At 34.9% G+C, this 15,464-nt stretch overlaps 1 protein-coding gene across 4 annotated transcripts in view; it reads right to left on the bottom strand.

The window, feature by feature from the left end:
• Positions 1-15,464, bottom strand: part of BRAF (B-Raf proto-oncogene, serine/threonine kinase) — a 122,596-nt gene that overhangs the window by 58,623 nt on the left and 48,509 nt on the right. For all 4 annotated transcript variants that reach the window (XM_025045907.1, XM_015588360.2, XM_015588361.2 and 1 more), the window contains exons 3-7: positions 13,838-14,101; positions 7,815-7,918; positions 6,881-6,983; positions 2,188-2,336; positions 1,066-1,185 (exon numbers count right to left, since the gene is read on the bottom strand). In XM_025045907.1, coding sequence (XP_024901675.1) covers positions 1,066-1,185; positions 2,188-2,336; positions 6,881-6,983; positions 7,815-7,918; positions 13,838-14,101 — 740 coding nt within the window. The remainder of the gene's footprint in view (positions 1-1,065; positions 1,186-2,187; positions 2,337-6,880; positions 6,984-7,814; positions 7,919-13,837; positions 14,102-15,464) is intronic.

Raw genomic sequence — 15,464 nt, 5'->3', positions numbered from 1 at the left:
GAAATGCTCCAAAGCAAACTAATATCTACTAGACCTGTCATCATCTTTTTTCCTACTACAAAGCTTGAATATGTGATGACTTTGTGTTATCTTTAAAGTTAGTTCTCTCCTTTATCCTCCACAATTAACAAGACCATATTTTTTCTTGTATACATTATGAACATCCATCCCTTCTGCATGCTGCCCTCACTCTGGTTCAAATCTTCACTGCTTGTCACTGTCTTCACTGCCAACAGCTTCTTTGTTGGCCTTCTTCACCACAGACATTGCTCTACCAATTTATTTGTATATCATGGCTAAGCGATTCCCTAAAACCATTTTCATGAAGTTAGTCCTCTGCTCAAAAACCTTTAATTCCCTTCCCCCTCTTTCATGTCAAGTGTAAATTCCAGCCTAAATTCCAAGACTCTTCGTAATCTAGTCTTACACACACATCTTCTCGACTTAGATCAGCTTCTCTTCACTATCTCCCAAATCTATCCCTGCCATGCTTTATTTATGCTTTTTCACCCCTACCCCACCCCTGGATCACCATGCCTTTATTCCCTAGGTTCATTCAGATTCTAAATACTTTAAGGTCCAATTCAAATTCCACTTTCTTCATTAAATTTTCTTGACTACTCTCTGTATTCTCTCTTCCCCTATAAATATGGTAATACTGTCCTTATCACATAGTTTAAAAAGTATATCATAAACTGCAGATTATAATTATTTACTATTTTTAAATTGTTTGCCATTTTCTCATATGTTAATGCTACTTTTCTAAATGGAAGTTATGTACTTCTATATGTGAAATTACCTAATAAAGTGATGAGCACAAGGCATGCACTCTAAATTACCTGTTGATTGATTTTTCAAGACCAGTCCTGAAAAAATTTGTCATTTTTAATCTCATGTATCTGTACCAAATGCATGTTAAATACCTGACTATATAATTAAACAAGTTTTCTGAATAAACGTCCCTTTTAACAATCAAAATGTTGAGGAAGTTTTATAATAAACCAAAAGATCCAAAAGAAATCAGCTCAAATAGTACATCACTGAACAGCAGGAGTCAAATCATACCCAATAGAATCGGAAGGGGGTGCGGAAGGGGATGATCCAGACGTAAGGGTGGTCTCTGCTAGGGAGGCCTCCTCCTGTGGTATTGGGTGGTGTTCAAAGAACTTGGAGACAAACAGCAAACTGTGAGGCAAAAACAAAAACAAAACAAAGCAAACCTAACTTGTGCAAAACCCAGAAGCTTCATATACCAGAATATAAAGTTAAAGGAAATATCTGAGATCAAATTCCACTTTCAGAAATGATTAATTCAATTAGTTGTGTTTTTGTCTAAAGGCTCATTTAAAAAAATTATATTGTATTTTCAAAGGCAACAGAATCTAAAACCAATTGCTCTATACAGCAAATTTCTACATATCAGAGGAGAAAAATCATGCTTTATGGTTAAGAAATTAGAAGAAAATTTATCATCATTGTGAAGTTAGATTATATCATTACAACATACTTTAAAGTTCAGAGCTAAATTCTATTTGCTCAAGTGATCAAGAAAAGTAATAAGACCTTAGCAGCAGCAATATCAACACCACACACACACAAAGGTTAAAAAAATCTCAGTCTAATCTATTAGAGAAACTACCATGAAAAAGCAAACAGAAATTTTAGAAAGAGATCTGCTAGGTATAAAGACTTTATATCTTACTTTAAAATCACTTAGGGGTGGGGTTAAGGGATAGGGAGAAGGAGGAGAGGGAGAGGAGAGAGGGAGAGCGAAGGAGGGAGCGAAAGAGAGAGAGAGAAAGACGAGGCGGGGCGGGGGGGGGGGGGGGGGAGAAAACAGAATTCACAAAATAGCTGACAGAATCATATCCCCCAATCTGTGGTCCAAAAATATACGGTTAATGGAAATGACACTTCTATCTTCCCCAAAATCATCTAAAAGCAATTTCAAAGAGCAAGGGATCTTTATTAATTAAAAAGAGAATATAAAACATAAATGAAATGTATAGCTGAACCAGAAGTACAGTTTTGGAGTCAAGTATAGGCTATACTACATATTATTCCCTAACCACTTTTTTTTTAAAAACCCTTGTAATAACTCTACTGGACAGAAAATTCCCACAGATTCTAAGACATCCTAGAAAAGGTAAACGTAAAATGATAGAAAAGATTCTTTTGATTACTTACTCAAGTTGGTCATAATTAACACACATCAGAGGAACCTCTGTACTACAACGCTGGTGAAATTTATAACCACATGTTTGACAGCGGAAACCCTGGAAAAGCAGCTTTCGACAAAAGTCACAAAATGCTAAGGTGAAAAAAGTTTTCCGTACCTGCAAAATAAAACATCATAAGAGGATTTCAAAAACTTGCAAGAATCTTTTTATAAATCAACTTGTTTACGCTCTTGTTTAAGATAATCTTTTCTATGTTTATATCATGAGAACTACCTTATACACTAAGATACTAAAAGGAAAACCAGTGGATTCACGATAATAGATGGACTACATGTATTATCTCCTATCCACTATCCAATTAAAAAACTCACACATCTTGATAGGAAATGAATAAAAGACTCAAAACTAATTTCAAGCTTGACTACATAAAAGTAAAAGAGATGTGACAGGAGGAGGAACAGAGGTGAAAGAAAGGAGAAGAGCACCATTTAATAATTGTATGAAGAAGGGAGGTGAGATGCTTACTGGTGTTAACAGAAAAGAAACAAAGGGTTACCTACGCTTTAAAGTTACAAAGGTATCCAACGGAGGAACCATAAAACCCCCCAAACAAAAAAGAACACATTGCAGGTTGTAATGTCAGGAATGAACTAATTCTCTGTGGAATCGGTAATCAGTAAATGATGTCTAAAGTTGAAAAAGCAAAAAATTGTGGCTTAAAGTTATTATTTAGTAATATGAAAATTATCGCCAAAAGAACTTAAAACAGACACCATTAAAAATTAAGAGTGATTTCCTCTCGAGACTGGCATTAGAGGCTCGCAGGGGATGGTGCAACAGATTATTTTTCATTATGCACTATTCTAAAACTATATACATTTGATTAAAATAGAAAAACAATTATTTATAAAAGAAAAAACTAGTTTGTAACTGTATGAAAAATCACAACAACCCTACCTAAATTTACTAACTAGGATAAGGGACAAAAAAAATCACTTAAAAGACAGTAAGAAATACTTTTAATAAGTTATTTTTTAGAGGGTTAGAACACCTAAATGTATTTGTGAACATTCCTCTATATGAAACTTAAAAGACAACATGTAAAGACTCCATATCAGAGGCAAATGATGTACAACATGGGTCACATAAACAGAACTGTGCTAAGGAGGCCCCAACTTGATAACTACCTAAGTCACAAATTGTTTGAAAAGTATTCATTTCATGTAAATAATAAGCAGAAAATGTAAGGAAGATAAGCAAATGTCGAAATGTTAAAATGGATATTTCAAAGTGGTGAGAGCATGGGTGACATCCATTTTGTCCTTTGCTGCATATTTTCAATTCATCTTAGTTTTTCAGACAGTTTTAATCACAAATGATAGTAACATATATATTTTACATTATGACCCAGGACACACGTGTATTCATATAACAATACTCACCCTAACTATATATAATATACATTAGAATTTTCTACTCTACTCTATGCTTTTCACGATCCAGTAAAATGATCTCAACACCTACAGTTTACCAAACTCTTCTCATAAGCATATATTTAATGGGATAATAAGTTATTTAAAAATGTTTTATCAAGAAAATGGTATCTTGGCACATCACCCATTCTAGCCTTTAGAGGACATTTAGGCAGTTTTAAAAATGGCTCTTGTTTTCTTCATCTTTTTTCTATTATCACTTTTTAGGGGATTTAAAAGGCAACGATGTGTTTTCAGCTTTGTTCCTTTTCCATTTCTCTCTGGATATACAAGAAATTAGAAAATCTTCTTTAATATTATGTGACCACTATTGACCAAAACCAAGAATCTTTTATCCTGCTAACAATCAGGACATAAAGCACAGAAAAATACAAAACTCTGCACAGGAATCAGCATTTTCTTTTTTGCTAACTACTCACGCCTTCACCTGTCTGATAATCTGTTGCATATCATGAAACCCTTATTTCTCTTCCCTCATCAATTGTAGTCTTTCTTTCTGTCACCAACTTATACTTGAAAACTGTGTAACTGGTTGGTTGTATATGTAAAGGAGAAAAAAAAAGACAAAAAAGGAGGGGATGAAGGAGGGAAGCAGAGAGGAGAGGAAAACATTTGAGGAGGGGAAAACATGGGTGTGCGCTTGAGTATAAACTGGAAGTGACATTTATCTGTGAGTGTGTCTTTGTCAAAAAAGATTTAGGACACAGGAAGGTATATCTTTTCTTTCGGGCCACAATTTAGGCTTATTCTGAATTCGAGCATGTTGACATGGATGGTAAACGAGTGGGAGACAAAGACCAGGCAATCTGCATGCATTAATTTGTAAGGTGCGGGGCTCTTTGAAGCAGAACATTAACCTGCCTGTAGAAAATGGGAAGGGCTGACAATGTGGCTTGTTTCAAATCTTGTTTCTCTACTTTCCCCGCCCCCTCCACCTCACCAGTTCCCAAGGGCTCCTGGGATGTAGGCAAATACTGAAGGAGTTGCTTTAATATCGGACTCTATGAAACCAGAAGGTATCAGCAGCATTCCTTGAGTAGCCGGCAAAATCCAGCACAGAGACACAAAGAGAAGAATTCTTTCCCTTTCAAAGCAGAACACAGGCTTGTACCCTTGCCTCTACATGGCACTCAGAACTGCTCTAAAACACAAATCTAATCACACTTCTCCCATTTACAATCATTAAATTTCCAATTATCTTGCAGAAAAGTCCAAATCTTTAACATGGCTTACAAGGACTCTCATGAGCTGGACTCTCCTCAATCCACGCATAACTCTTGCTATACTGTAAACCACCGCCCCCCCCACCCCCAACTTTGTAGCATCCACTCTGAACTTTTTTTTTTTAAAGCTGAAAAGGTACCGTGCTTCATTGCTGTTTACTCTGTCTTGAGTTCTTTTCCCTTCACTCTTCATCTGCTAGTCCCTCATCCATCAGACCTTAGTTTAGGTACGCCTTCCTTTGGGACACCTTCCTGACTCCTCGAAGGGCAGGACAGCAGTCTCTACTCTGTGCATCTATCTATAGCACTTCATACATACATAATAACTACAAGTGTTTATGAAATTTTCGTATTACTCATCTGTCTCTACTCTAAGGCCAGGATACTGTGTTTCATATTCACTGTTATATCCCCAGATCAGACACAGTGTTGACAAATGGAAGGTTCTCAGTAAACATTTACTGGCAGGATTTCCACACTCTGACACTAACTTGCAGTTTGCTTTCATTTTTCTCTTATGGCAAGGACCTTTCTGAGGCATTATTTTAATACTATTTTATGGTTAGCAACTTAGGTCTTCTTTCACCTCCCCATATCTGATTTCCAGCTAAGAAAAATAATTAAGAAAAAGAGTAGCAATCACTATGAAATGTAAATTCAACTGTTTTTAGATTCCTAAAAACTTAAAAATCTTAAGATTTATCCACTCAGAATTCTACAAGTTAAAATAAAATCAATAGTAATGAACTTCTTAAGTCATCACTAGAAAACTATTTGCTACATAGTAAATCTGATTGACATTAAGTATATCTTACACTTATCTAAAAGATGATTTAATTATTGAAATACCCGGTTTTGTTATTCACCACTGAGAGCGCCCCAAAAGCACAAACTCCCAAGGAAGTTATCTGTCAACTGGCTGCTTTCGGAGCCCAGCTGTACTAAATCACCAAGGCGCATAGAAAAACACTTGATGCCAAAAGGGTAGCAATAACTACCCATTTGGAAAAACATATTACTAAAATTCCATATATATAGAAAAGTAAGAAACACATTCCTGCCTTATAGATCACTCTAATCTTGGCTTTTGTCTACCCTTTTAGAGGGCAGGTTCTTAAGTGCTGGGAACTGTATCCTCATCTATAAGGTGGACAGGACCTACTTTTCAGACTTCGTGCTGGTGACACTGGGTTTTAGCAAATGATAAAGGGAGAATTCTTCAAGGAGAGTTTTAACGTCTTCCTTAAGTCTTTAAGGAGGGCTGTTTCACTTGCATTAACTCATCCTTCAGAATATTACACAAATATGTCAAGGTGTATGCAGAAAGATTCTGTTTAGCCCTGTCTTTAATCAATTAAAAAAAAAACCCCTAAATGTCTATGTAATAGAGGAATGATTAAATATACTGAATTTATGCTACTCATATGGACTATTATGCAATCATTACAAAAATAAAGGTAGGTGTACTGACATTAAAAGATGTCCATGACACACTGTTAAGTTTTTTTAAGGTGAAGAATATCACAAAAAATATAACATTTTCAGTGTAAGAAAAGGAAAGAATGGAAAATAATGAAGGGATGGTAGGGGAAGGGAGAAAAAAAAAGAAAGGAGAAAACTTTAGGCTTACAGGTATAAGCGTACATGTTTGTATACAGAGAAAGAATTCGGAAGACTATATCATAATCTAGTAACGAATATTTACCGCTGATAGGGTATTTTCACTTTTTTACTTGATATACTTTTTGCATCATTCAAATTTTTTTATTTTTTAAATAATGGACATGTATTGCTTTCTTAAATTAAAAGTAAGTATAGTGATTAAAATGAAACTCTTTAGTCTAAATACTTTAGTTTAAATGATTAACTCAGGGAAAATATCAATCCCCAAATTATTTACCCACATTTTACACTTCCTAAATAAAAATTCATTCACAAGAACACAAACATTTTCTATAATGCAAAAAAACGTAAAGGTACATACAAAGTTGTGTGTTGTAAGTGGGACATTTTCCAGCACTTCTACATGTAACTCCTCTCCAGTAAGCCAGGAAATATCGGTGTCCCAGCCAATTGGCTTCTTCTCTCTGAAAAGTGCAGACATAAACCTTTCTTGGTGATCATACCTAAAAATCTACATGTACCTCATGCTGAAGATATGAAAATTGGTTATTGAGGGGCTAGTAATGGTGAGGGAGGTTTGGCTCCCTGGTCTTCCATCGTTAGAAATTTAAATGGCAATAAATTAATTTTTAAGTTTACCCCAAATAAAGGTATCACTCTTGGACAAACAGCAGGGTAAAGAGATGTACTCTTTTCTTCAAGTCAGCTCCAGAAAAGACCTACAACAGCAGAAAGTGGATTGTTCCTGGCATAAAAAAAAAAAAAATAAAAATAATAAAAAAAAATCACAGGTATGGATTTATCTATCCAAAGAAAAAGAGTATTCAAGGGACAATATGCCCCAAAAAAGGTAATTTTTAAAATAGGATTCAAAATTTTTGCGGGGAGAGGAGTGTCTTGGCACAATTTTCTGAAATAGTTCAATATAAAAATGTTAGTCTGAACAAGCCTTTTGTGAAACTATAAGTTTGTATTAAAAACAGGGGATTGTGGGAACAGTCCATTATTCAAATAAGTCATATTTTAAATGGTTCAAAAATTATAAGAATCTCAAATTCCAAGTCAAGTCATTTGATCAGAGTAACAAACACTATCACCATACAAAATTATCTCATGTTAACTCCTTGAAGGATCTACAAGATTTCTTTAGGCTAAACTTAATATAATTTAATAATTTTTTCTAAAGTTGATTTTTAATTCCCTAGGTTTAGATAAAGATCATATAGAAAACCTTAAAGTTTAATGTCTCAGTTTTTTTCTTTTAAACAAAATTTCACATCACATACAAACCATACCCATCTTGAATTCTGTAAACAGCACAGCACTCTGGGATTAGACCTCTCATCATCAGTGCTTTCTTTAGACTGTCCCGGACTGTAACTCCACACCTTGCAGGTACCTATCATATCGTAAATATATGTTATGAGATAAAGGAAATAAATTATGTGTTTTTCACATCATTTAAAAAAAACTCAGGAACTTACTTTCATAATACCTTTAAAATGTCATATGGATTACTACGTCAGATATAACATCATTTCTAGAGCGAATTTATATTTAAGGGAAATTTGACAAATATCTATTATTCACCAACTTAAAGCAAAATTTTTAGTTTTTATCAAAATGATGAAATATTTTAAACATATAAAAAAGAACAGAATATATAACAGATCCCTCTGTACCCACTACTGAGGAATAAGAGATGTCAACATTTAAAGCAAAATCAATTCTGATTCAACACTGTTCAAAGCTAAAAACTGTGTAATCCTTCAATCGCACTGATGGTCCTTCAGAGACACCTTACTGACTAAACACTTGTCTTAATGTGTATAACTTATATTTGTTGTCTAGTTGCCTAGCATCCCTATTTCCTTGGGGAACCTGCCTTTTCCTAAAAATCCACATGATACTGGAGAGGCTATATCGATCAAAGGTTGCTACTTTTCTGGCTATACATGACGTTGGCTGGCTAATCAGTTTCCCATGTTCCTGGTAACAGCAACTGATCTAGTACTAGATAATATGGCCCAAATATGACCAAAGTTCTTCCCTCAACTGACAGATGGACACTGGTTGAAAAAAGTTCCTCTTTCTACTGTAGTTACAGTGTGCCAAAAGGATAGAAATCTAGAACCCTCAGTGGCCATCTCTCCCACTCCATTGAGAAAATCTGGTTACAGAAAGACGCTAATTAAGGGAAAAGTAGAGATGACATGGGAGTGGGGAGGGAACAGGCACTGGAGAGCTGTATCTGTATATCTGAAGTTATCCCTATCCCGGCCTTTTATGCACATGCCTCTCCCTCCAATGCATTTGAATAATGTATAACTGAAAGAAAACTGGCAAACGCAGTGTGGACTAAAGTGAGGCAGATGAGGCCATTTTCAGTCAGGGAGAGGAGTGGAGACATCAGGGATGTGTTAGTAACAATAAAATTAAGGTTCCATTCTTTTAAATCACTAAGGTACTTAGCAAACCAAAAGTTTGCAAAGAAATTGGGAATCTTTACACTAGTGGGGAAAATCGAGTAAAAGTGAATATAACACAGCGGAATTTAATAGTATATTAAAGGGGGAATAATCCAGAAAGCCAAATTAGGACTCATGATTAGAAAAAACAGGATGCCATTTTAGTTCAATATAATCATTAAAACCAGCCAGTAAGGGAAAAGTTTATCTAGAAGGAGGAGGCTCATCACTGGAAATATGCAAGCAACTGGGTTGGTACAGTTGATCTTTATTTGTGCATTCCGTATCTGTGAATTTATCTACTTCCTAAAACTTATTTATAACCCCAAAATCAATACCTATAGTGCTACTGTGGACATGTGCAGAGCAGTGAAAAATCTGAGCTGCCCGACAAGCGCCTTCCCAGCTGAGGCTGACCACGGTGACACTCTGCCTTCTAGTTCTAGCTCTCATACTGTAAACAAGTGCCCTATGCCAGCGGGCTTTTAAGCTAATGGACCCCAGCCTGCTGTGAAAAAATAAACAACCTAGGGGCCAATATACAGAGGCCACCTTTGGCTCATTTATGTAACGGTAACCCTGTATATCCCCTAGGATCAGTGGTTTAGTAATTTAGTGTTTGCAACAGATTTATAGAACATAACTACTGTGAATTAGCTGTATCTTCCAAAGATAATAAACTGAAGGGAAAGCTCACTTTTTCACTCTGCTACTCATAGTCTACCTAACTTAGTGCAAAAACTTCTTGACTGGAAACCCTAGCTTTAGTTTTAAACCCCATTCAATCTATCCTATCACGTTTCCATAGATATTTGTCTAAAGAAGGTATTCTTAACTGTGGTGTGTGTCAGGCTTCTGTGGATCTGATGAAAACATCAGATGTTCCTTCTGACATAAAATTTCAGGGGGTTTGCAGAATCTGAAGCTCATATACAGACTGCTGAAGAGTGCAATGAACTCAGAGAACCCCTAAATAAAATCCTACATTTCGTTAGTCTGTGGAAAAATTTCCCATTATTTATAGGGCAAAATTCAAATTCCATAACATGGCATATAAGGCCATCGATGAACTGGGGCTGTCTACCCTTAGTTCTCGTGGTAATTTCCCTCACACACTCCTGTAATATGATCTTCAAATAAACCTACGCTTCCTTATGCTTCTCTGCACTTGATTCTAAGGTGTATGTATTATTTCATCAGTAGGCAAAATTTTGGTTTTCTGCTCTATCACCAAGGGAAACTCATCAATCAATACTTCATTCCATTTCTGTAGGCTGATTTTTTGTACTGCTTGCTCCTTCATGATAGTATCTGTTGAATAGACTGACAGACCAATGGAACACAAAAGAAAGACCAAAAGAGACTCCAACACATAAAGAAAATTAGAATGAAGACAGCATCTGAAATAAGTTAAAGATAAACTTTTTAATAATTTTTGTTGGGACAACTATACCCAATCTAGAAAAAAAGTTCATCTATACCTCATACTGTATACTAGGGCAAACATCAAATGGATCAAAGATTTAGATCTGGAAAGAAGGAAGAAAGGGATAAACCATAAAAGAACTGGAAGAAAACAAGGCAAACTCCTTTATAACCTCAAGTGAAGAAGGCTTTTATGATGCAAAATCTGGAAACCATAGGAGACAAAATATTAAATTCAACTACATAAAATTAAGAACCTTTTAGATGGCAAAATAAACAAATGCACTATAAACAAAGGCAAAAGACAAATTCAAACTGGTAAAAAACATTTGCTTTTCAGATAATCGCATATAATCTTTCTGATAGAGTTGAGAAATTACAATCAAGACCAAAAACCCAATTTAAAAAAATGGGCAAAGGACATGAAAGACAGCTCACAGAAATACAAACATAAACAGTCTTCAAACATAGGAAAAGGTGTTCAACTTCACTCAAACCTGCCAAGATAGTTTTCATTTATCAGAGCGGCAAAAATCTAAAAGATTGACAACATATTCTGCTGATGAAGCTGTGGTAAATAGGCATCTCATACATGCTGGTAGCAGTGCAAAACTAAGCAAGACCTATGAAACAAAACTTGAAGGTATTTATCAAAATCATAAATGTAAATTTCTCTTTGATCCAGGCAGGCCTACTTTTGTACACTGGTAAACTACAGTTTCGTGTATCAGTAATGCATTTCTTTCTATGGATAGACTACGATGTGTTTAACCATTCACCTGTTCATGGACTTCTGGGTTATGTCTAATTTTAGACTATTAGAAATAAAGCAACTAAGAACATTTTTGCACAAATCTTTGGGCATATGTTTTCTTTCCTCTTGGGTAAATACCTAGGAGTAGAATATGGCTGAATCATATGCTAGGTATACGTTTAACTTTTTATAAAATTGCCAAACTTTTTTCTATATCCATTAAATAACTCTTCATTTCCCCTTTCCCCAGGCCCTAACAACTATCATTCTACTTTTCTGTCTCTGTGAATCTGACTACTCTAGGTACCTCATATAAATAGAATCATGTATTATTTTTTTTCTTTTCTTTTTGTGATTGGCTTATTTCACTTAGCATAAACATTTATCAATGCTGTAGAATGTGTCAGGCTTTCCTTCTTTGTAAGGCTGAATAATATTCCATTGTATGTATATACCACATTTTGTTTATCTATGCGTCTGTTGATGGACTTTCTAGTTTTCCTTTATTCTATGTTGTTCGAATTTTTCCAGCTCTATTATGAAAAATTTCAAACATATAGAAAATTAGAAGGAATAATAGAATTAACAACCAAATTCTCTTAGATTCTAAAATTATTTTTTCATATTTATATTTTTATCTTTTATGTATGTATCTTATATATTTATATAATTTACATATTTACATATTTTTATAAATTTTGTTTTCCATCATACCATTTGACAGTAAGTTCTGAATTGAGATAAAAGTCAGAAAATGGTTATTTTTGAGAATGAGATGGACACTAAAGAATCCTCTCAAGCATTAGAAATGTCCTATATTTTGATCTGCATGGCAGTTACATCTGTAGAACGTCATTGATCTGTAGACTTGAAATTTGTATACTTTAAATTATATTTCAAAAAGAGCAGGAAAAAAAGTTGTAGGCATAACACTTAAGCGTGTATTTCCTAAGAATAAAGATATTTTCCTACATAACTATTATCACATTTTTAAGTTAATTGCATGTAACATCTAATACTCAGTCAACATTCAAAATTTTTCAGTCTCAAGAATGTCTTTTATGGCTCTTCCACCCTATTCCCAAACCAGGATCACAAACTGAATTTGGTTGTTATGTCTCTTTAGTCTTAGTGTAGAATAATCCCCAAGCTTTTTATCCTCTATGACACTGAGTCCAGGCCATGTATCTTATAAGATGTCCACATTCTGAATTTGTTTAATTATTTCCTCATGGTGCTTAACTTTTCCCTCTACCTACTGTGCTTCTTTTGTAACACAGAAGGTCCAGAAGCTTGACATTTAACTTACAATCATTTTTAGCAAGAATACTTCATAGATAACTGTCATCCACAGAATTTTAAATCTGAAGACCTAAAAGTTCTATTTGGTTCCTTCTTAGGAATCTAATCTAGCTGTTTCTAAATCTTCTAACTCACTAATAGTAGACTGTTTCCTGGTATATTTTATTAACTGGGATTTTGAACTAGTCAGTAGGACAGTCTCTGTGAATTCCATGAGATCTAGATGGGCCAGGCAGGGTATGCATCTGCTTTTTGCCCTGTGCCTGAGTGCTATTACCACTCTAGGACCTGCAGTTATGTTAATTTCTTGTGTTGCGGGTTCATGAACAATGCAGGTAGTATAAATATGAACCTCCCACTACGGTGAGATTAGGCCTACAGTTAAAGAGTTCACAGGGGAATTTTTAAATTTTATCTGGAGCCCTGACAAAGACAGACAAGTTTCATTGTTATTTATGTATGCTGGTAAACACATTTTCTTTTAGTTCACATTTTCACTGAAGGTAAAGCTCTTCAAAGCTCAGCTTTATGTGAAGATCTGAGTTCCAACTACCTCCATGACACAAGCCAAAGGCCTACTCTTGAATTTCCACACATTGACCCTCACATCCATTTGCTGCACAGGGTGACAAAATGACCCCACTGGAGGTCACTACAGCACAGGTGAGCAAACTTTTTTCCATGAAGAACCAGCATTACTACTCATGCTGTCTGAGGAAAAAAATTACGAACTGCTTTGAGTTCAGTAGCATTTGGAAATGAAATTTTTTTTTTATTAATATCAAAAGCACCCATACACATTATAAAAAGTAGTGATGTATGTAGGTGCATTATTACTAAGTCTACTGACAGTACTTATTGCACATTAGGACTATGGGCCATCCGTAATAATTCTGCAGGTTTCTCTGCTTAAATGTTACTTACAGAGAACTCTGTTCCAATGGCAATACTAATGATCGACAATCAAAAATTATGTAAACAAGAGGAAAAAGATCAGGCACAATAAAAATTCCACATTTAATAATAAATCCAAATAGGGATTTCTCAAGTGTGAAGAATAAATCTTACCTGATACATGTTGGACAACAAACAAGCACAAGTCTTAAATTTCTGACTGACTGAGTTAGTACTTAGACTTGAGTGTGCTTTAAGTGTGGCAGATAGGTTTAAATGTCAAATCTGACACTAAGAACAATACTGTTTGTTAGAATTAAGACTTTGGCACCAAATAATTATGTCTTTTCCATTCTTGTTTGAAATGGATGCTTCAATATGCATGACCACTGAGTATGTATATTTCATTTTCAACAACTGGTCTTTATGAAAAAATACAAAGAAAAGGCAATGATAATATTAAAAGTTGACTCACCACTGTCCTCTGTTTGTTGGGCAGGAAGACTCTAACAATAGGTTTTTGTGGTGATTTAGGGTTGCTCCGTGACACATCTGTGGGATTTTGAAAAACTGAAAGAGATGAAGGTAGCACTGAAAGGCTAGAAGAGGAAGAAGATGTAACGGTGTCCGTTGATGCAGAGCTAGAAACAGAAAAATCAGTTCCATTCCCCAGGGATTCCAATAACTGTTGTTCTCTTTGTTGGAGGGCATCTAGCTTGCTGGTGTATTCTTCATAGGCCTATAAAATAAAGTAGACTTACGTTGAATCTGGACTTTTTCCTTCCTGACATTAACAAAAAGAAATATAAAATTTAAGCCCTTGTTTATAATCTCTATAATCTAGCTGACAAGGTTTTAAGCTGTAAATTACAAAGTGCTAGAAGTACTGTAAATTAATATTTTTACCTTTAAATTGATAAATCTTTTGTTATGACACTATGTTACATTGAGAACCTGATATGTAAATAAGAGATATCTAGAATATCTATGACTATTAATAAAAGAAGATATATTTGCAATTTTCTGGTCAAATCCTAATTTACCTTCCAAACTACTTATCTAACATAAAATATTACACTAAGGACATCAAGGATAAATACCTCTTCCATTAAAAATGTATTTTTTCCCAAAATGCTATAGGCACATAAAGTTTCATTACCGTTCCCTAAAGAACAGAAAAATAAATTGAAAAGGAGATGAGGTATTAGAGAAACTCAGGTACACAGAGCCAGATCTTGCCATTATCACCAAAACTTTCTCAGTAGGGCTTGGAAGATGTATAACTGCCATCTTCTTTCTAAAATAGCTATTAGTTAAAATACTTTATTCTTCTCACTATGGAACTCTGATGGCCTCCTTCCCTCTAAAATATTGCTCAGAGAATAAAGTTTTATTTGAAAAGGTGGTACATGTTGGACAACAAACAAGCACAAGTCTTAAATTTCTGACTGACTGAGTTAGTACTTAGACTTGAGTGTGCTTTAAGTGTGGCAGATAGGTTTAAATGTCAAATCTGACACTAAGAACAATACTGTTTGTTAGAATTAAGACCCTGCAGTCAAGAAATTCTGAGACCACTGTCCATCAGGGTATCTTTCTAGAAGTTTCATTTGACTAAGGCTATAAAGTCAAACGACCACATAAAATATCATATTCTAAAAGTAGGAAGAATGCTGAAAACAGAATGATATTGAAAGAGATGAAATGAACTGAAACATACATGTCCATAGTTCTTTAAGGCAGGGGTAATAACCCTCCCCCCACACCATGGTCTACCACTTCTCCCCACCACCACAAATAGATCCAGTGCTACGAACATTTATAAAAGGCTACAAGGGAGAATAAAAGATGTGGAAATGACATTTCCTACTGCTCAAGGAGTTCATGACTGGGCTGCAGAAAAGCAGATGAATGTATTTTTACTTGTGCAAGTGCTGTATATGAGAAATAAAGAACATTATTGATACAAGAATGAGCACAGAGGAAGGCCTTAAAAGATTAGCATTTAGGTAGATGAAATTAAGTGGAGAGAAGAGAGTACTGTGTAAAGGATAATCTACATATCAAAATAAAGCAGCAGAAAAATTTAAACATAGAGGAAA

The sequence above is a fragment of the Pteropus alecto genome, unplaced genomic scaffold (assembly GCF_000325575.1).
Source record: "Pteropus alecto unplaced genomic scaffold, ASM32557v1 scaffold22, whole genome shotgun sequence".
Classification (NCBI taxonomy): Eukaryota; Metazoa; Chordata; class Mammalia; order Chiroptera; family Pteropodidae; genus Pteropus; species Pteropus alecto.
This window is presented reverse-complemented; position numbering and strand designations above follow the sequence as displayed.